The sequence below is a fragment of the Phyllostomus hastatus genome, unplaced genomic scaffold (assembly GCF_019186645.2).
Source record: "Phyllostomus hastatus isolate PE091 unplaced genomic scaffold, TTU_PhHast_1.1 phas_contig_209, whole genome shotgun sequence".
Lineage (NCBI taxonomy): Eukaryota > Metazoa > Chordata > Mammalia > Chiroptera > Phyllostomidae > Phyllostomus > Phyllostomus hastatus.
The window spans coordinates 10,708,250-10,731,745 of NW_025333735.1; the positions used below are offsets into that span (position 1 = coordinate 10,708,250).

Sequence of the window (23,496 nt, forward strand, 5' to 3'; positions counted from 1 at the left end):
TTTCATATATATTACATCATTTTGTATGTATTCCTCTGTGAGTTGTCTTTTTCATTCAATATTTTGTTTCTGAGATTCATCTCTATGAATGCTTGGCTGTAGTTAATTTTCTTTTTACTACCATAGTAAAATCCATTTATAAATACATAACAATTTACTTATCTATTCTTTTGTCAATGGATATTTGAAATGTTTGCAGTTTTCTTTTTTTTTCTTGCAAATGTTACCACTATGAACATTCACACACCTGTACTAGTGTTTCTCTAGAGAAGTATCTAGGAATATAATTGTTAGGTAGAAAGGTAAGCAAATGTTCAACTACAAGATAATTTCACATTGTTTTCCAAGGGGCTGGGAGCAATTTATACTCCTATCAATAGCATGTAATAGCTTCTGCTGCTCTTTGCCCACAATAATATGTTTCAGATCTTAACATTTCTGCCAACTGCTGGGTACAAAATGGTATTTAATTTTCGTTTGAATTTGCATTGTCCTAATTACTAATGAGGGTGATAATATTCTCACATGTTTATCAGCTACTCATGTTTCTTTTTCTGTGAAATGCCTGTTCAGGTTATTGCTGATTTTTTTTCCCAGTGGGAATTTGTCCTTTTCTTTTTTTTTTTAATATTTTATTTATTTATTTTTTAGAGAGGGAAGGGAGGGAGATAGAGAGAGAGAGAGAGAAACATCAATGTGCGGTTGCTGGGGGTTATGGCCTGCAACCCAGGAATATACCCTGGCTGGGAATCGAACCTGGGACACTTTGGTTCCCAGCCCGCGCTCAATCCACTGAGCTACGCCAGCCAGGGGGAATTTGTCCTTTTCTTGATGACTTTTTAGGAATGTTGTAAGATACTCCCATCTGCAGGTGTGATGAATACCTACTCCCACTCTAGCTTATCTTTTTAGTTTTTGTCTTTAAAAGTTTTTAACTTAAAGTTAATTGAACTGATGAAGTTTTTAAAGATAAAAATCAATACATAATTTATTAATTAAGGAAATTGATAAGAGTAATCAAATTTAACAATCTTTTACTTTAGTTTGTGCTGTGGGATCTGTTTTTAAGGAATCCATCCCTAAATGAATATCACATTTTAAGAAAGTACATTTTCTTTATTTGTCTTACAACTTAAAATCACAAACCTATTTGATACTAACTTAGTATTGTTATACTAACAACATACAAAATGGTTTAGGAGACCTCAAGTGTATTTTTGTGCTTTGCCTCCTGCTATCGCTCTTTCTGATCTCTAAACACACACACACAAACGTGTGCACCTACGCCTCCCTCTTCTTCTCTCTCCACATTCATCTCCAGTTCTGCTTCCCCATTGAAGTGTTTTCACATGTAAGCTTGTTCCTATGTGCTTGCTAAATGCAATCCTTAGCCAAGATGTCTGTAGTTAGGGCTCTTGTATTTTGCTCCAATCCCTTTTTCTCTTTTGTTTTTTTTCTTTCAGCAGCCTTGATTTTATTCATTCACAAATCACCTAAAATTGTATCTGTTGCATTTAAATACTCATTAATTAATGTAAATGGCTGAACAAATCTGTTTCAATGAATATTCAATATCTGATATAGCTAAGTCACTTCAACACAACCTTATGACAACTCCTGCACCAAAAACAGCATTTTATTGTATATATTTTGATGCATTATTACTTCCATGCTATGGATTTCTCAGCAGTCAAGTGTACATTTGACTTCCTTTTCTCCTTGTAGAAGCCCTGTAATATACTCCCTCTTGACATGACCTCACCTCTTACTTTGCAAAACAATTAAGAGAGTATTTTCTTCATATCTTCTCTACCTCCTCTCAACTTTTCTGTATTATGTGCTGTCATTCATTTTTGTGGAAGAGGGATACTCCTACTGAAATCCAATGTTTGGAACTTGCCCCCACAAACTTCTAGTTAGACTTTCTCTTACTGCTTTGCAATCTCCCTGGTGTTCTCATCTCTTCTTCGAGTGGACTTTTCGGCACCACCTGTGCTAATCTCTATTCCCACTCCATTCTTTCCTTATTCCATGGCAAACTGACTTCTCCCATTCAGTCTCTAGATCATGGACTCCAGAGGGTTTTTTAAGAACACCTAGTTTTGAATCCTGACTTGGCCACTGGTTGGTCGTTTAAAGCTTAGGAATAAAGATGAGGAATCTTTCTCAGCCATAGCATCATGAAAATAACTTATTCCTACCTTATTAGGTTGTTGTTAGGATTAAAGAAGGCAGTGTTTGAAAATGAGCTTCATGCCAGTATATGATAAAAGTTCTATGTGTGTAAATTGTCATTTTTAACTTTTAATTTAATTGCCTCTTTAATCTCTTTCACCTATGAAAAATAAGTTACTATTCTTCTTGACCTAATGATTGAAATACTTTTACTTCATAATTTCTCTTTTAACCAGGACCCAATATTCTACTTCCTTTATTTATTGACAATAACTGTACATTTTCCTCAAATTTTCTTTCCTGTTTTGTTTTATTCTTATTATTTATCCAGTTTTATTTTAGCAAATACTGGAAAATGAAAAATAAAAGTAACTGAAATTAGTGAACTGCTATTTTCCTGTGAGAGAAAACTTTTTAGGTGGCACTTTGGCCTTAATACATTTTGTCCATTTTGTAATGACCATTTCCAGGAAGTTTTTCAGTAAAATAGGATTTGGAAAAATACATTAGATAAATGGCTCCTGAAATAGTATTGTAATTTAATTATGAAAGCCAATCTATACTTATAAATTGAAAGCTAACAAAAAATGTTGCTTTGATGCATTTATTTTATTTTATAGTATCCTTGACGTGCTTTAAAATGTACCAGACAGACATCTTTATGACACAGCACAGTGAAATACCCACAGAGGTCAAACAGATTTATGTACCAGATGAGGTAGTGATGGGTGTACATTCAGATCCAGGACTTTTTGGAGGTAAAGGGGGCACAGAAAAATGAGCAGGGGTCCTGTCTCCTCAGTCTTTACACCCCTAGCTCTCAGTAGAATGTATGTACTCAGAATGGGTACTCAGAGAAGATTGGACCAAATAATGAGGGAAGAGTGGGAATAGGACTCTTCATTTGAGAGAGATGAAGGTGAAACCATTTCCAAGTGTGTACCTTTAAAATAACCTTTGCTCTAAAATAGATTTTTAATCCCTATTTCTTGGTTTCCACTAGATCAGCTTTCCAGCTGCAGAGAATAAACACAGCACATAAGCTATTAAAGTATGTGTACCAAAAATTGTGTATTAATGATCATAATCTCACTGGGGTACTTCTCCCAAATAATAAAACATGGTGGAGAATGAAAGTAATTTCTAAGCAACAGCCCTCCTTTCTCACACACATAGTATAGGCTGAAAAATGGAAGGAGTAATAAAATAATCAACCTATTTTATCATAATTTCTGGAATATTCTAGGTAATCCATGCATCTGAATTGAATTATACTTGATTTTTTTGTTTGTAGACATAGCACTCACTTCCTTTTCACCATGAAATGTTTACTCCATAATAGTTTCTTTATAAAGCTCTCATTTTAAAACTTAAAACAGTTCCAAAATTTTACATAAACATTTCAATTATGTTATGTGTAAGAGAATGATCAAAGATGAATTATTTTAATGTGAACAGCTAATGAAAAATAAATGAGAAGTATTAATGGTGTTTTATCAATTTTATGGAAATCAACAATCCTAAAAATATCTGTAAGAAAAGAAGCAATGTAATGAGTCTACAACCATAAAAAAAAGAAAAGAAAAACAGAAGCAAATACTAGTAAAAGTGGAATACTTTTGGGAAATAATGTTTCAATGCTCATGAGCTTTAGCAAGTGTTTTTACTTTCCACGAAAAACACAGAAATGCAATGAGAATTAGGTACACTTAGATTTCACATAATTTTGTTAGAAATTTATTTATTTACTTTTTTATTGAATAGCAGTTGGATCTTTCTGAAAAATGTACTTATTCTGCCCCACCCAAACATCCGTTCTACTCATCTTCAAAAACGAAGTGAAGTGTGAACCCATCTCCTAAGTGAAGCTCCTATACCCTGACCTGGTGCTCACTTTAAATATTTTCCCCCTCTCATTTCTCCACTCCTGTTTGGCAACTGTCAGCTGGTTCTCTGTCTCCATGAGTCTATTTATGTTTTATTTTGTATCAATATATTCATTCATTTTGTTTTTTAGATTTCACATATAAGTGAGATCATACAGTATTTGTCTGGTTTATTTTACCTAGCAAATACACTTTAGGTACACCCATGTTTTTGCAAATGGCAAGATTTCTTTTTTTGTTGTTGTTGCTTAATAATATTTCATTATATATTATACATATCACATCTTCTTTATCCATCCATCTATTTTTTTCTCACCTGAAGACATTTTTTTTCATTGCTTTTAGAAAGGTCAGAAGAGAGAAAAACATCAGTGTGATGGAGAAACATCGACTGATTGCCTCCTGTATGCACCTGGACCAGGGATCAAATCTGCAACCTAGGTATGTACCCTGACCGGGAATCTAACCCAAAACCTTTCAATTAGGGAATGACGCTCCAACCAACTGAGCCACACCAGCAGGGACTATCCATTCATCTACTGATAGAGTTCTAGGTTGCTTCCATATCTTTAAAAAAATACTTTATTTACTTGTTTTAGAGAGGGGGAAAATATTTTACTAACTTATTTTAGAGAGAGAGGAAGTGAGGGAGAAAAAGAGGGCGAGAAACATCAATGTGTGAGAGAAACATCGATCAGTCACCTGTCATATATGTCTGGACCGGGACAGAACCCCGTCACCTAGGCATGTACCCTGACTGGGAATCGAATTGGCAAGCCTTTGCTTTTCAGGAAAACGCCCAACCAACTGAACCACACTGGTAAGGGCTTGGCTATTACTAGTAATGCTGCAATGAACATAAGGTATATATATATATATTTTTTTTTGCTTGCAAAAACAATTTACATTGTTTTTGCTTGCTTTGGAAAACTACCTGGTGAAATTGTTGGATCATATGGAAGTCTACTTTTATTTTATTGTTTTTAGAATATTTTATTTATTTACTTTTAGAAGGAGGGGAAGGGACCAAGAAAGAGAGGGAGAGAAACAGGCAAGATATACACTGATCGGTTGCCTCTCCCATGCCCCCGACTGGAGAACCTCATCCACAACCCAGGCATGTGTCCTGATTGAGAATCGAACCAGCAATCTTTTGATTTGCAGGCAGATGATCAATCCACTGAGCCACCCCAGCCAGGGTGGCAGCTCTATTTTTAATTTTTTGAGACATTTTCATACTGTTTTTCATAGTGTCTGTGCCAATTTATAACCCCACCAGCACTTACTTGTTAATTTATTGATGAGAGCCCTTCTGAGAGGTGTGAGATGGTTATCTCATTGTGGTTTTAATTTGCACTTCCCTGATGATTAGTGATACTGAGCACCTTTTCATATGTCTCCTGGCCATATCTATATTCTTTTTGGAGAAACGTCTATTCAGGTCTTCTGCCCCTTTTTTAATTGGATTTTTTTGGGGTGTTAACTTGTATGAGTTCCTTACATATCTTAGACATTAATCCCTTACTGGACGCATCATTTGTGAATACTTTGTCCCATATAGTAGGTTGTGCTTTTGTTTGTTGATGGTCAGAAATTTACTTTTTATATGGGTATAAGAAAAAGTATATGGTAGAAATTTGTATTATTGAAGAAATGCCCTAATCAACCTTAACTTAAGCACTTAGTAAAAATAATTTCTCTTTTTCAGTCTAACAGAGGCTTTCCACTTATTTTTTAAATTGTGAAGAATTTGAGGCATGAATGAGCAGTGAGGGTCTGTGCTTGTCTGCCTATAAAGCACACCTGAATCATGAGTATAGGAGAGATCAGTAGAAGGATTAGTGGATATTTGAAAAGTTATTCTACTTTTCCCTATTATTGAATACAGTGGAGTAAATACAAAAAGTTTTTTGATAAAAAAAGATTGAAAAAAGATTAGAATTCATATTTCCTTCCCAAGGCCTCACCATTGTAAACATTGTGTAAAATATTCCTTATTGTCAACTCAACACCTCTGGTACTCTGGGGCAGCTCATTTCCCTGATGCTGTGGGGTGAGCAGAAGTGCATGAACATGTGGGGTCCCTGCCTTCTTGGAGCCTGATTGGCACCATGGTCATGAAGAATCTTGGTTGAGGAGGCATCTGATGGTGTGTACTTAAACTGAGCCCTGATGACTAAAATCAGGGCTTTCGGGAGAGGAGTCATGCTAAGCAGAGTGAAGAGCATGCGTGAAGGCATTATTCTTGGAACGGTTCAGGGGAAAGAACATAGACTCCAGGACTCCAGTCTCAGCTCTGACACTGAGCAGTATGAATTTGAGCCCATCACTCAATCTCTTTGAATCTCAGTTCCTTCATTAGTTATAATGACGGTAAAAATACAGAAGCTCTCTAACTCACTAACAGTTTAGGTTTTCAATAGCAGTTCAGAGGTCCATTTGCTTAAGTACAAAGTAAGTGATTTTTTAACATTATTCAAAATGGCAGCCTAAGACGGTCCTTCAAAGTTTAAAACCAGGAATATTCTTTCTCTTTCTTAGTGGTATATATTAGGGATAACTTTTTTCAGGGAGTCCTTTTGCTTATTGAACATCTGAAGAGAAGGGTAAATAATCTTCCCCATGCCCCTCCCACCACAAATGATGCTCACAGCAATTAGGAACCTGCCAGCTCCAGGATCTGCACTCAGTGCCTAGTCCACATCTTCACATGGTGCAGAGTTGAACAGACTGTGAACCTATGGAATCATCCTTCACACAGGAGAACAGTTTTATCAGCAGCTATTTCCCCATGCTTTTCAAACCAAACATGACCAGTTCCTAGGCTAATGTAGACTGGATCTGAATCTCAGGATACAAAATCAAATGCAGAAGACATAAACTTTTCTTAATTTGTGTTTTGAGCTTTTATTCTGGTTCATATAGCAAAAGTGAAGTAAAGTAGGGGTGAACAAAATGTGTGTGTGTCTGGTCTGTGTGTGGAAGAACTTATTGTTACTAGGTGGTTAGTTTCTCACTAGAAAGGTTGGGAAACTCACCAACATCAACACCAGGGCCCAGCTTATTGTAAGCAAGCAACTTATATTTATTGAATAAACAGAAGATGAATCAAAATGAATGATTTGTCAAATTGGAACATCTTGGCCTTGCCAAGTAGCTCAGGTGGTTAGAGCATCATCCCGATATGCCAGTGCTGTAGGTTCAATCTCTGGTCAGGGCACATAAAAGAAGCAACCAATGAATGCATAAATACATGGAACAACAAATTGATGTTTCTCTCTCTCTCTCTCTCTCTCTCTCTCTCAAATCAGTGGAAAACAATTGGAACATCGTGGCTCTCTGTTTCCCCTGTCACAGACAGTTCTGGGTAGGAGTGTCTGTAGCAGGCCTCGTACACTGATCAAATGGGAAAATTACTGAGTAGAAGACTGCCTAGCATCTCTTTGCTTTATGTTTTCAAGCTCAGACTAAATAATGGATTTTCTTTATTTTATTAATGTCATCAGAAATATTTCAGGCTGGTAAATCTCTCTGAAAAAAACACAACAGTAGTCAGCATGAAGGGAAAAAAAGAAGAAACCTTTTAAACTATGGTATCTCTTATAATGAACTCAGGGATGACTATAAGCTCACAAGTATAAACATGCTCAGTGAAAACTGAATTCATGACTACAGAGACGGACTAACAGCATCCCGCACCTCTCTGTGTGTGGGACCCCCTACTGCAGGAGGTCAAGCATGCAGTCCGAGTTAGCAACAGTCATAACAACATTCTGACACGTGAGACACAGGAGAAAAGTCCCAGCTGATGTCATCTCAGTTTCGTTATGGTTTCATGGAACTAGTCATTCGCTTGCTGGCCACCCCTATTTTACTATATGTTGCTTTATTTTCTACAGTGAGATGCTAGGCTAAATTATTTAAATATAAAATATGATAGCTGCCACATGGCTTATAAATATCAATAAGCATACAAGTACAGATTTGTGTACACTTCTGTTTTGGGGACTTGAAGCAGTGTTTGTCCAAAAAGAACCTTTCTGGTTAATACTACACAATACTTGGTGTCTTTGTCACAGATTTATGCCCACCCTCCTGTCTTGGCACATTTATTGGGGAACCACTGTGTGCCAGGAATTGTGTTAAAAGCTGAGGCTATCTCACATAAACAGAACATGTTTTCTATCTCAGAGGCTGCCAGTCTAACTGGAGAGATAGGCATTAGACAAATAATTTTAATTTCATGTGATAAGTAAAATAAAAGAGGCATGCATAAGTTATTAAGGAGGGAGTAATTAATTCTGCTTGGGTGGCAAAAGGGAAACAAAAGCTAAAGGAGCAGGTCCTTGAAGAATTTTCCAGGAGTCCTCCAGGCCTCATGTTAATAAACAAAGCCCATATTTCATGTGCTTATCTGAATTAAAAAGATAAATTCTGTATTTTTCAATGCAGTGGTTCTCAGCCTTGGCCAGGCACTAGAATCACCTGGGGAACCCTTAAAAAGGCGGGATGAGAGGACTATAGAAATTATAATTCAGAATCTCTGCAGTGAGTCTCAGCCACTGGCCATAATAAAATGTCCCCAGGTGATTCAAATGATGTTACTAGGTCTGAGAATAACTTTGTCATAGTAATCAATGGTAGGATGCCCTCTTTGCCCTAAGCCACAGGGGGGAAGGTAAGAATATGACAATAAAACAAGGTTGAAAATACACAACTTTACCTTTGTACATTTAACTTTAGTTAATGTAAAAATCAAATTCAAAGTGGCCTAGAATATATAAATGATGTTTACCATAGTTAGTTACTGGATGTTGAGAATTAAAAATCAGTGCATGGACCTGAAGACTCTTATATGCTAAACATTTCGGGGTTATAAGTACTTGCAATGAATTCTGTCTCGGACTATTCTGAGTGGTTTCTGAACATTTTAAGAATGCATCAGAAAGCATAGAATATGTCATGAATTAAGTCTCTCATTTTTTTAAAAAAATGGAGGTACTCTAAATAAAATATGGATGAATTTAAGTTAATAATAATGTAACATAAATATTTGTTCACTAATTGTGACAGATAAAAACATTAATATAAGATGTTAATATAATATAATAATACGGGAAACTGGGTGTGGCTTATAATGGGAACTCTATACTCCAGTCTTTGCAATATGTAGCTAATCTAAAACTGTTCAATTTTTTTAAAGTTTCTTTTTTAAAGTCTCTCCCTTTTCTTTTTAAAGCTGAAATTCATCATCCAATGTCACCCCTCTCTTTATGCATGAGAATTTGACTCTTAGTAACTTTCTAGCTCTCTTCCCCTATAACCTAATAAGATAGAATAACATCTGTGTTACTAGGGCAATATTGCCTATAAAAATGACACCTTGCTGATAAATTGCATCTGAGCTGGGAGAACCATAAACACCTAATAGGAAGCCATAGCTGTAGGCTTACTTGAATGTGGGGACTCCTTTTAATTGGGATGACCCTTGTAGGGGTCTTTGAACCTATGCCTATAATGTTGTTATAGGAGATACTGGCTCCTGTGAAGCATAAGTCTTCTAATATAGGCAGCTTTCACACCTGCCTGGCATCAGACTCATTTTCTTACACTTGAGCTGTCACCTGGATGTCAAAAGAATAGATTTAGGAAGGCTGCAGAGATTCTGGAAGGTATCCTCCAAAGAGCAAAGCTGATGCTGCCTTGTTGGCAGCCTGTATTTCCTGTTCTGGAGTTTTCTGAGTAACCAAATTGCCAAGTGAGGCCAACAGGAGACCTGTGAGGCTATTACAGAAACACTGCCTGATGCATATTGAATATCGGCATCCTTACTTCCTCAGAGAACCTATAAACAAATGAGAAATGGTGGACTATATTTTCTTTCATCCATATACACTTCCAAACATCTTCTGAGTGGTCAAATAAATCAATTTAAGGATCAGTGGTAGCATCAGTACTTGTTCATGTTAGTTCTGTAGAGTCATAGTTGATTTAAAGATGATCAAAGAAAATAAGTAAAGGACCCAAAGGGGCATGTTTGCCTATTTGTCTGTCTGTCTATCTTTAGCATCTATCTGTTTATCTATCTATCCATCCATCCACTCATTCATCTATTTATCTATTGTTATTGTGGTTTTCCATTTTGAAATGACAATGTCAGGATATAAAGAATAATTTATTGTAGAGTATAATTCGATAACAGGTCTTCTGAAAACCTAGAAGTAACAAGAAGGTATTAGAGGTTTTTGGTCATTTTGAAGATACTAAAAGTCAAGAACGATATTGAGTAACAAGTTATGGTGTTTCTAAGGAGGGCAAAACCTTTAAAGAGTTGGGTAGATGTGATATGTTTTTCTTCTTTCCTGTTTATGCATGAATAGTATTGCAAATTAAAATCATGGACTATCATATTTGTAATACCGACTGATGGGGCAGCTAGCCCTTTAATTGAAAACAAAATTAGTTCTGGATGTGTTAAAATAGCTTTATTTTTAATATCTTAAATTTTATGTTACCATTTTTTATTCTCTATGTTTATCAGAAAAATATACTTATTTCAGGAGCCACAACTAAAATCATGTGGTCCTATAACTGGATTTCAGCAGCTACTCAGAGTTATCCCCCAGCCCATGTTCAGAGCCAATCCAGGACCTCTTTTCTGGATGAAATGCTGGGAGAAGAGATAGCATGAGGATCCCCTTCCACTTAGGTTTTTTTTATGCTAATTGTGATGGGTTCTGTTTGAATCTAGGCAATCTTAGAGATTCAATCGGTGAGTGGGTGGCTTATGCCAAATGAGTTAGCCTACCTCATTTACCTTCCCTGCACCTAGGACCTATTATGTTGTAGTAAATACATCTGTTTACAAGCCTGTGTTTTTTCCACTAGACTCCAGTGTGAGCACCTTCAGAGCAGAGACTCGGTCTCATTTATCTTTGATTATCCATGAAGTATCACAACTAGCTGGCATTAGAATGAAAATAAACTTTTGCAGAAGCAGAGCAAACAGTCTAGATGAAGAGTCTGGCAGGTGATTCCAAAATTCTGGACAGGGTTTGGCACATTCTTTACCAAAGAAAGAAAACATAAAAGTAGTTTAGAAAGATGATTGGTAAAATATCTTTTTATTCTGCCAAGTTCAATTTTTAAAAATTGTGCCCTATTTAAGCTCATAAGAGCCTTCTGGGTGTCTTTTCTGTCTTAGACACATGTTTGTTTCCAAATGTTCACTTTGTCAGGATTATGTTATCTAATGTGGACACTCAGAACTCCAGGTAGGCTCTAATAACCTTGTTGCTATTAAGGATACCAAATTAAAAATTAACAATGCAATCACATAAAATTCCAGCGATAACATCACAATTATTCTGTTAAACAACACAGCTCCTTGCAGAACTTCACTTGCTTCTGTACTGCATTTTGTTTGATAAGCACTTGCCAACAAAGACATCATACTAATTACTATTTGTTATTCAAAGGGCAAGAAAACTGATAAATGATTCATTGATTATTTTATTTCAGAAATAATTCTTCCACTCTTGTCTTTAAGTTACATTTGGGTTAATAAATGGAGGCTTTAAGTGCTTTCCTAAGGAGCTGTTTGGAAGAAATCAAGATGACAGTTTTAATACTCAGCAAGTAAGCAACAGTGAGTGGATACCCACTTTTTTAAAAAGGGAAGACAAAACAAATATCTTGTGTTCTCTCTGTGTGGAAATGAATACTCCTTTAAAAAATAGATCTGTTCTCTAAAATGTTCTTTTTCTGCTCTGTAAGATTCTTTCACCCCCCACAGTTCCAAATGGTATAAAGTTATGCTTTCCTCTACTCTTCATCCCCAGGTGGGTGTGCCAGAGGGACAAGATATCTCTTAGCAATATCTTGGTTTTCTGGTCCAGAAAGGTCAACACATGACACTTATTTCTTCAAGGGCAATGACTATGCAATAGCAGAAATTTGGGTAGAGGGGGAACATGAGCCAATTTATAAGTTCTTCAGTGACCAGGAAGGAAAGTCACCAGGAGGTCTGAGGTAAAGAAGGATGGAGGATGATAGGGCAAGAGTCGAAGGCTGCAAGTTTCTATTTGATGTATTTTCTTCCTTAGGTAAGTGAGTGAGTAAGTTTATGATCCTCAAATCTATCTGAGAGGCCCAGTGCTCTTTCCATCTGGACATTTCCCTGTGTGTGCACCATGGCTCAAACTGATCTTTGTGTACGTTCTCAATCTTTTTTCTGTTTCTGTGTCCCCATCTCAGTTAATGATTTCAGCCTCATGTAGTCCACAAACAGCTCCTCATCATCTCCATCTCTTTGTTCTCCCCTAACTCCAAATATTACAGATGGATTTTACCTCATAATTGTTCTCAAATTCATCCCCTCTCTCTGCCTTCACTCTGAACCTCATTCTCTCTGTTCTGGACAACTATAATTATTTCTTAACTGGTATCTCTGCTTTCAATTACCCCCTGCCCCACTTATCCATAACCTAAACTGCTGCCACAGTGATTTTTCCATAATGAAAAGCAGATTATATCATTGCCTTGGCTTAAAATACTTAAATTGCTTTCCCCCGTCTAGACCAGAGAATAAAATTTGGCCTTCATTGCTGTGCATTAAAAATCTTCACTCTTTTACCCCAGTGTGCATTTTCAAACTCCTATCAGAAGTTTGACTCTCTACTTGTATTCACATTGGAACCACTCAGAATAACTTGTAGAACTCCTTGCTGCACCATATGTAAATTAAACAGATATATGTTGTTTAGACAGCAGGTGCCAAGCACTTCCCCAGGTCCTAGGGAACACAGATGTGGTGCCTTTGCACAGGGTCCTCTGGGAGGCCCGTCCCAGGCTTCCTTTAAAATTCTGTGCACATACCACCTCCTCTGCAGAGTCTTCAGTGACCCTTCCAGGCAGAGGCAGCCAGGCCACTTCCCAGGACACACATACACAGCCCTGGCCTATTGTGACTGTGTGCTTTGGTGTCTCCTTTCCTTAGTAGACTTTAGGGTTGACGTACTTGAAGACAGAGGCTGTGCCTCAATCATATCTGTGTTCTTAGTGATTAGGGTAGTGCCCGGCATGATGTAAGTGTCTGATTAATTTTGGGGGGATGATTAAGAGTATGTGCCCGTCATGTGTGACCAGGAGAAATCCATGTTATGCACATTTACAAAATACAGGTGCATTACCAGAGGACACCTGCCCCCTCCATACCTACTGTTGAAGTAATTCTCCACATTTCTGGGTCAAAGTATTTTTTTGCTATAAACAAATCAACAAACAAACAAATAAATAAATCTGGAATAAAGGTTAGCAATTTTTGTCTCAAGGTGGTGGACTGCCAGAGGGAACTGGGACATACATTCTCATTGCCTAAAATGTTTACCCCACCCTCCTACACACACACACACACACACACACACACACACACACACACACACAAGCCCTCTCTGCCTGGTTAACCTTTACAAATAATTTACATCTCAACTCATTTGCATTTCTTCCAAAAAACCTTCCCTGATCCTCTCCTCTCCCTAGATTAAGTGAAGTCCCCTTGTCATTTGTCCTTATAGCATCACACATCTTCCTTTTGTAGCCTCCTTTTATCCACCTATAATTATGTTTGTGTAATTATTTGATTAATTTCTATCTTTCCTTCCAAAACTTCCAAGGACAGGCTCCCTGTCTATGACATATGACATGCTCAAAACATATTTGCTAAATAATAATTAAATTATCTAATTTCATTCTCATAGTAATGACCCAAGGTAAACATTTATCGTAGGCACTTTCTAGAGAAAAGGGACACTGAGAACACTTAAGGAACCTGCCCAAGGTCACATGGTCAGGGACGAAGCCCTGGGACAGTTACTGGGATTCTGCACACTGGCTCCCTTATCACAGAGAACTGATTTAGAGTTATATTAAAACTTAAATTAATGAGCTCAGCTTTATTTACTGTTGACTGCCTCAGACAACTATTAATTTTAAACATGAGTTTAAAAAATGACTGGATCCATACAGGGTTTGCCATTTTTGATCTCTCAACTCTGATTGGAAGTAAGTCAGTATTAACAGTGTTGTTGAAATCACTGCCGTACGTGCCCATGTGGGTGCCTGGAGTCTAATGATAGAAAAGGTAAGCCTATTTTCTCCTCTAGTCTGTAGTTCTTGTATAATTCCCAGTGTGAGTTTGAAATAATTAAAAAAGTAATCGGATATTTTCAATTCAGTGAAACATATCTGACAACGGGGTATTGAAGAATTTATTGTTGCATTACTTTCTAGCCTTCTTAAAATCCTAATCCTATTTCTCTTATAGAATGGATATATACTTTTCTAAATATTAAAAGACACTGAAGAGTAATGGCAGATAAAAAGTGTTCACATTTAGCAGTTGCTCAAAACCTCAAGGAAGTGTAGCTCTTAAGTATATGCAGTTCTATGGACCCCAAATAATGGGGGGTAGAGACAGGCATATCTTGAATACAGACATACCATGTAGGTACAATTTAGATACAAAATGAATACATTTCCAAGGGCACTTGCTGATCCTGCCCTTAGCTGCCATTGGACTCAGCCAGAGATAACTAAGAAACTTTTTCAGTTTGCAAGTGCTTACCCCAGCTGAATATAAAATAGATTATAAGCATAGAACTAGCCCTGCCTGGTGTAGCTCAGTTGGTTGGAGCATGATTCAGTAGACTGACAGGATTCTTGGTCTGATCACATGCCTGGGTTTCGGGTTCCATCCCTGGTCAGGGCTCATGCAAGAAGAGAAGGTAACTACTTAGTGTTTCTCTCTCACATCAATATTTCTCTCTCTCTTCCCCCCTCTTCCTCTGTATCTAAAAGCAATAAAAAATGTCCTCCGGTGAGGATAAAAGACAGAAAAGAATGGCACTAAAAAAAATAGAAGTGAAACCATTCTTCCATACCTCATGGAGGAAGTAAGTACTATCACTGTCCCCTCCTTCCCAAGTTTGGCGTGAACAAGGAGCTGTGCGTGTGAGGGGGTGCCGGTTGTCAAGGAAGAATTGGTTTCCAACTCATTAAATATCAGAATGTCATCTGCTTCTAGTGGGATCTTGCTATTTTCAAAGCTAATTTAAGCTATCCTTAAAAACATGCCAGTTTTTCCATTTCCACTTCTTTTAGATGGGTCCTTCTACTATCACTCACGCAGCCCCGCTGGGAGGACGTGAGCTCCGAGGAGTCAGCTCCCCCACCTGACGTGCTGCATCATGTTCCTGCTGAATCTCAGACACGAATTATTTTAATGGCCCATTTTATAAGCAACTGCCTGAATTCTTACAAAAAATAACAAGTTTTGTTTATTAAGTGTTCTCTAAACACTTAATAACATCTTTCTTCAGGCTTTCTCATTCAGAAGGGGACAGTGGAAAGCAAGCCAGGGCACATTTGTCTTGTGGCCCAGGCAATTCCTACAACCATGGTGAGACCTTTTTTCTTGTGAGTAAAAATGAGCTCTATGTCAGGAAGCACAGGGTGAAGGGAAAATTCAGTTCACAGCTGTTTGTCCCACCTGGAATAGTGCAGAATTTTTGCAAACTACTGCCCAGAGGTGTTTGATTGTCATGCAAAATAGTTTAGCCCTAATGACAAATTTCCGAACTAACAAACAGGGAGATATTTGCAAATGGCAAGTGATATTAGAGACCAAAACAGTGCTTTGCTGTGATGGAATGTCTTGGTGCATTATTCATGCCTCTTTGTTTTTATTCAGAGCTGTAGAGACACACACATCTGCTTAAATACATTAACTTTCCCAGTCTAATGAAATCATTAGGCAGAAGTAGGTTCATCTCATCACGTGTAACGTACCCCTCAGGGTCTAGATAAGAAACACAAACCACTCTAGGTACTTCAAATAGAGAAAATTTAATGCTGGTATTGGTTATACAGACAATGGAGGGCATAAAAAGCCAATCAGGGGAAGAGGAGGCATCCCAAAGACAGGCAGCAGCAGCAAGCCATGACCCCTACGAAGTGGTATTTTCAGAAACCAATACACCCAGGCTGGATCAAGTGTCACTGTGGGGACTGCCTCACAGAAGCTGGACAGGGCTGTCTAGTGGGATCGAAGCCAGAGGAGACAGCTTTTGCTGCAAATGACTGTCAAAGGCAGGGGAAGACCTTGACTTCTCCCTCCTCCCACCCTCCAGTTTTCTGCTGGCCAAAACTACAGGAAGCTTGTTGTCAAGGATGCTTTAAAAATGGCAAATCTTGTGATTGACAGTAGAGCAGCAGAAGGGAGGAAAACAGACTTCAGGACAAACAGGCAAATGGCCAACCAGGGCACCTGTGCTCCCTCTAGCACCCGCCTCCTTGGCAAATATCAAGCACATTCCTTTTGTGCTATAATCTTTGCAATTCAGTTAACTTTTTCTTTTCTTTTCCTCGTATTTCCTAGTGACTTTTATAACCCGTCTCCTGTGCCCTGTATAACACACAGATGCTGGAGTTTGCTGTGGAAGAAAAGCAGCGATCAGAAGGGGATGTGCCAAGGGAGTAGACCAGTGGTGAAGGCATCATACATTTCATTTGGATACAGCTTCATTTAAAACATATCTGGGTGAAATGCTTTTTTTTTAAACGTATGTTTCTCTTGACAGATTATGCAATAAAACAAGTATTCATGATATCAAACATTTACTCAGTCCTCCGTTCATTGTTAGGGTGGGTTTAGAGGCATACAGAGTATAAAAAATGATGAGTTTTAGGTTGAGCTGTGTTCTAGCAAGAAGCGGAGTGGCTATAGATGGAAAAAGGACAAAGTGTGTTCTGTGTATCCATCATCCCTGCTCCCTACCTCCACCCTCTTGGAGTATCCCAGACTTTCTGGGCATGGCTCCTCTGGGGCCTCCTCATGTTCCCAGAGGCCTAGATGCTTGCAGGGACCCCGAGCTGCCAGAGGGAGCAGCAGAATCTGTGCGCACCTGTGGATGCTGTAAGTTTGCTTCTCATCAATCTCAGCTCCAAGCTTTGCTACTCACGTGGCACTTTTCTTGTCCCACCGGAACTCATTCAACCTGAATCTCACCTCCTGAGGGTCAGGTCCTTTTTATAGTTTTCATTTATCCAGAGACCATTATGTACCCGAAATTGGGCTGGACACTTTGTTTGGATTATTTCATTAATCCTCATGGCAACTCCCATTTTACAGATAAAGAGACAGATTTGGTGATTAAATAATTTACCCAGGGCCACCCAAACCGTAAGTCATAGAAGTGGGATTTCAACCAACTTCCATGTCCAAGCATATACAGCACTGCCCTTATTTGTGGTTTCACTTTCCATGATTTCAGTTACCTGCAGTCAACATGGCCCAATAGTATCAAGTGGGAAATTCCAGAAAGAAACAATTCACATTTTAAATTGCATGCTGCTATGAGTGGCACAATGAAATCTCACTCCATCCTGGTCTGTCCTGCCTGGGACATAAGTCATCCATTTGTCCAACATATACAGTCTGGATATGCTATCGGCCTGTTAGTAACTCAGTAGTCTTCTTGGTTATCAGGCCAACTGTTGCAGTGTTGTAGTGCTTATGTTCAAGTAACTCTTATTTTACTTAATAGTGCCGCATTCACACAACATCCATTACAGTATGTCGTTATAATTGTTCTACCTGATTATTAATTTGTTAATTTTTCCTGTGCCTAATTTATAAGTGAACCTTTATCATAGGTATGTGTGTGTAGGAAAAACAGTATAGATCAGGTTCGGTACTATCCATAGGGTCAAGCATCCACTGGGGCTTTTGACACACATCTGTTCTGAATAAGGGAGAACTACTGTTCTCCATTACACTGTCTCAGACAGCCCAGGGCCAACCCAGAGCAGCAGTTCTGCAGGCAGCTGTATGGAGCTTTTTTTGAATACCAGGCTCTCTGCATCTAGAGCACTTTGCCCTTTCACCATGCTTTTCAAAGCTACAGTCACAGCTTTGTGTGTGTGTGTGTGTGTGTGTGTGTGTGTGTGCGCGCGCACACACACACACACACACACACAGGAGCTGTGAACAACTGGATGGGTAGGTACACCTTTACGGATACCTGGCTGTCCAACGACAGTGTACACACTCACAGTGTACTGCCCAGGACTTGTGCTATATGCTCTTCCCATTCTGGACTCCTATTAGCCTTCTGTCTCACAGAGTGAATCAGTGTCAGGTAATCAAACACATTTCTTTCTTTGTCTCTCTCATTTAGGGGGCTGTATCTACTTCCTATAGCCTATCTTGTACCATTTATCAAGCCCAGAGTAAAATCATTCTAATAATAATTCAACCCAACTGGCCTTCATATCTGGTGCCTGCTAGAGTATAACAAAGATCCTTTCATTTTGGTTTTAAAGCATTGCTTTATCCAACTAGCTGACTGCAAACTGACACACATTCTAAGCCAAAGGTTATGCATCAGCAGGTAAATGCAGAAATTCTATTAGTTTTTGGACCTGGGGCTGATGCCATTCATTTTAAATAAAATCAAAATCCTATACAGGAATAGAAAAAGTACCATGGAAAGATTCATTTTTAAAAGCATCCACTTACCTATTATTACATAAGGGCCAAGAAGGAGGTAGTTTCTGTATTATCATGTAGATACTTCTAATACCTGTTCATTGACTTTGAAAAAGGTCAGTAAATAGCATACAGAGAATAGATACTTTTTTAAAGAAATATTAAAATACTGATTAATATAAGATTAAGAAATTAAAGTCCCTTGGGTAGAGAGAGAGAAAAAATAAAGTGTCTTGGACTCTTCATGAAACTGCACCAGGCTTATATAAATCTAAATTCCTTACCTTAACCTGAGCTTAGAATAATGGGCTAGCTTGACAGAGCTTTACAAACTCTAGCAATGAACATTATCATTTATTACCAGAGTGACTGATAGGGAGTAGCAGGAAGATATCACATTGAGAAATGTCCAAAAAGTTTAGCAAGACAATATTTCTTTTTCACAATGCAAAGATAAAACAACTATAAAACTTAGAGTTTATTCCACTCACTCGGAAGAAGGGCAGGTGGGTGCTCTAGTTAGACAGATTGCAACCCTCTCTTATAGGAACAGAAAGGAGAATGAACAAACACAAGAGGTAATGTTTATTCCATAGCGCAAGAAGGTACATGGATTTCAAGTCCATCACAGTAATTAAATTTCAGTGTTGGCACAGTGTATCTCAACATTCAGAGTTCTAAATATAGTTTATACAGTGCCTGCAAGCAAAATGCAATGCACATGAATATTTACCTTTGTAGTGATGATTCTGCTGCCACATGCTCAGAAAAGAAAGGCTGAAATTAGGATAGACCGGAACATGGTCAACAGAAATTTGATGATGATCATTTCAAATTGTTGAAATGATCTTGTGTCTGAGAGCAGTGGTTTTCCACACATTTTTGGTGACAGAACCAGTGGATTGAAGTGCAGTAGGTCAGCTGAGCTATGGGGCTGGGACCAGGGTGTTCCAGGTCCTTGACTGCTCAATGCCATAGTAGACTCAGACACACAACCTCAAACTACCATTGTAACTCATAAATAAGTAAAATAAAAATCCATTGGGTATTTTATTAATTTTAAGGTACTGTAGTGATCTTAAAGTACTGACAGATGGTAGAGAGCTATGTATTTCAAAGGTAGGGTTTGTGGAATGGGTTCATTATGATAGGGAAGAAGCAATAAGATTAGAAGAAGTAAATGTTCCTTACTTTTTGCTACTCTTCGGGAAGATACCATCTTCTTTCCCATTATTGCCACTCCCTAAACTGTGGGCCTGGTCCCGGTACCCACTCTGTGTACAACCCTATCCCCAAACCGTCCAGCTCTGCCCTTTTTGCTGGAAGCAGTTGTGACTGCAAAGAGCTGTTCTTCCTTTTATGCATGTTTCTGCAGCATTAGCTCAGATTTCCTCAAGCCTGTTCACTAGTTTATCAGTCAGCATAGGTTAAGCATTCTGTGTGCTAACAAATTACTGTAAGTCCTCAATGTCTTATGACCACTTATTTCTTGCTAGTGTTACATGACCATCCTGGGTTGACAAGACGTCTATCCCTCTGGGACCCAGGCTAATGGAACCCACTTATTTGGGACATGGCTGGCCTTCTGAGACAGCAAAGGCCAGATGGCAGTGTACTACATAGGGATTCTGAAAACTTTGTTTGAAGTGGCACATGTCACTTCTGCTCCCATGTCACTGGCCAAAAGAAGTCAATGGCCAAGTTTGATATCAGATAAGGGGTAGGTATCATCTTTCCATAGGAAAGGGTCTATAGGAAGGAGTGGCAAAGTTTTAAATAGTCTACTACAACCAGATAGTTGTTTAGGCTTTCCCTCTCCCCAATCATGGAGAAAGATCAATTCAACAGTCTCAGGTTCATTTCTTTTGTCATGTATTTTTAACTGCAGATACCATATTTCTCTAGAATTGACATGATCCATGCTAATTTCCAATGAGAGTGGAAGGTAGGATTTCTTATATGTTCTTCTTTTAGAGCTTGTTTTTCCTTTTAGGCTTTCCTACAAAATAATTTCATGCCTGATGCTGCTACTAGCTTTTAAGATATTTGGAAGGCAGACACACCTAACACATCCTGAACAAAAGGACTACTCTGCCTTGGTGCTGTTGACTACCCCAGGAGGACATTTTTATGGAATCCTATAATTATGAAATCACCTTTAAAAAATGTCTGCAGTGCACATTAAGAGTGATAGAGATGCTTTGCATCAATAGGAATTTGACTTTGTATCATAGATGTTTAAGATGGACTAACCCATAACATATTCATTCATGCATTTTTTCTGCATATACTGTGAACCAAGCAAGCACTCTGCCAGATCAAGTCCTGTTCTCACGGAGCTTACAAATACAACCTAACCAAGGAGGAATAACTGACCTCACAGGTGGCACATTCCACATCTGATATCATCCCAACTGCTACACTGACCCCAGCTCTACTACTTATTGATGGTAAGACTGATCAGGCTTCTATAATTCTCTCAAAACTAAGATGAGGAGAATGTAAGTAACTGCCTTGTAAGTTATAAAGATTTCCTGAGATAATGAAAAATACTTCATTGTGTCTGGAACATAGCAAGTGCCCAGTAGACAAGAGTCATGGGCCTCATCCAATCACGACCAGATAAAATGTTAGAGTGGGGGTGCCAAAGAGACTCTGGCTTTGCAGAATTTCATCTGAAAAAGATCTGGAGGTCTGTATTGAAACAATTTACTATGGGCCAACAGTATAATATAGCTCTTTAAATAGCTAAATCCAATGGATGAAAAATACCATATTGTAGGGAAATTAATTCTACTTCAGTCTTCCTTAATCAAAACTCACCTGGACCAGATCGGGTTGTTCAGGGTGGTATGGCCATAGACATTATTCATGGCGGTCGAGACACAGAAACAACTGAAGTGTCCTTTGATGGGTGACTAGGTAAAGAAGATGCGGTGCATACATACAGTGGAATACCACACAGCTGGATGAAAAGGTAAAGTGCTGCCATGTGTGATAATGTGGGTGGACCTTGAGAAAATCATGCTAAATGAAATGTCAGACAGATAAAACTAGGAACAATGTGATTTCACTCATATGTGGGGTATGAAACTGAAAGCAACACAGGATTGAATCAGGAAAATGAACAAACAAAAACTCACAGATACAGACAACAGTATAGTGGTCACCAGAGAGAAGGGGGAGGGGTAGTAAAGGTTAGAGGGGGTCAAATATATGATGATGGAAGATGATTTGACTGCATGGTGTGCACACAATGCAATATACATATCATGTATCATAGAATTGTGCACTTGAAACTTACATAATCTTATTAACCAATGTCACCCCAATAAGTTAAAAAACTCATCTAGAATATAGAAATATGTTCTCTAATGTAGGGTCTGTATTTCTGAAAATGGAGTAAGTAACAACTGCATCTGCATCACACAGGGTCCAGAGAACATAATCTCTGTGTAGAGAAGTTCCCAGCATTGCATGATGGCGAGCACTGTCTCATTTGTGTTAAATCAGTGGTAGTCACGATACGCCGTAGCTTTAGTTTCTTCTAGAAATATTGCAGACAACAGTTAGTCATTCCTGCAGAGATGCTTTATAATATTCTTCAGAATGTCTAAAGGACTTACACCAATCCCTAATTTCCCGCTGATCTTTACCTTGACCTTTCCACCAAAGTTTTCTCAAACTGCTGGAAACCCTGCATGCTAACACGCAGTATGATACTCTTCCTGTTTTTTTTTTTCCTCAGTCTCAGCACTACCACTTGCATGCATTTTCTCTGCCATTATAGTTTGAAGCAGTTCACCAGAACACAAATATCTACGGCAAAAGAGGGGCTCCTGAGGGGCATATAACACACAGTGCCGTACACTTTCAACTCAGTGTGCTGCAGTGGAGTGTTTATTGCCTCAGACTATTTGCCATATGGGGCACAAATGTTTGCTGCTTGAAAGACTGTAGAACAGTCAACCACATCAGCTCTCATTGGTTTAGGGTATGCTGGCTCTCTGAGGATCTGAAAAATTATATATTAATAGTATGCTATAATGAATTGTTCTATACAAGCATATATTTTCTCTGGGAAATGATTTGATAAATAAATCGTATTGTTATATCCGAGACAGCAAAAAACAACACTAAATGGAGCTGTGTTTTGAGTGAGCAGCGCTTTAGGTAGGGTAAGGGTAGACCGTTGTTTGCTGGGAGAATAACGAGGTGATGAGGGATACAGGAAACGTGGTTGGAGTGACTGGGAATGTGAGCCTCCAAAAGAAAACACGGTTCACTTGAAAGCTACTTTCAAGTGAGAAGGGAAGCTGACTTGCTCTGTCCCGTTCCAGAGGGCAGAATGAGGACCCCAAACTGGAAATTATGAGAAAGCATATTTTTGTTCAGCTTCAGAATGTATTTTCATTTCTTTCTGTCCAGAAAAGGAGTAGTTTGTATTTTGTGATTATAATGAATTCCATGTCACTAGAGAACCGTTTGTTAGAGACACTATATATGGGGTTCATTAATGGGGTAGTGTGGTGGTTTGTGAACAACAGCCACAAATTGGCAATTTGACAAACTGACGTTCCTCCTATAGAAATATGGTGTCTATGTTCTCTCTCCTTGGATCTGGGTGGGCTTGTAATGACTTTACTTCATTAAGGATGGTAGCAGTGACACAATGTGACTTCCAAAGCTAGGCCATAAACGTCTAGACAACATCTGCCTCGTTTTCTTGGAAAGCTCACTTTTGAGAGGTTGTCTTTCAGAACCCAGCCACCATGCTGGGAGAAATCTAAGCCATGGGGAAGGACCACCTGTGGGAAGAAAAATTCCAGTTCAATTTAAATTTTCATTTATATCTACTTCATCATTTGAAAAAATAGAAATAAATTA

The 23,496-nt window shown here is 38.4% G+C and overlaps 1 protein-coding gene across 2 annotated transcripts in view; it reads right to left on the bottom strand.

Moving 5' to 3' along the window:
- Positions 1-23,496, bottom strand: part of ST6GALNAC3 (ST6 N-acetylgalactosaminide alpha-2,6-sialyltransferase 3) — a 496,586-nt gene that overhangs the window by 29,196 nt on the left and 443,894 nt on the right. The window contains exon 4 of one of the 2 annotated variants that reach the window (XM_045835306.1): positions 23,197-23,417. The exons of the other annotated variant lie outside the window; for it this stretch is intronic. Within the exon in view, the coding sequence (XP_045691262.1) occupies positions 23,396-23,417 (22 nt within the window). The 3' untranslated portion in view covers positions 23,197-23,395. Of the gene's footprint in view, positions 1-23,196; positions 23,418-23,496 lie in introns of those variants that run through there. 2 annotated transcript variants of the gene reach the window in all.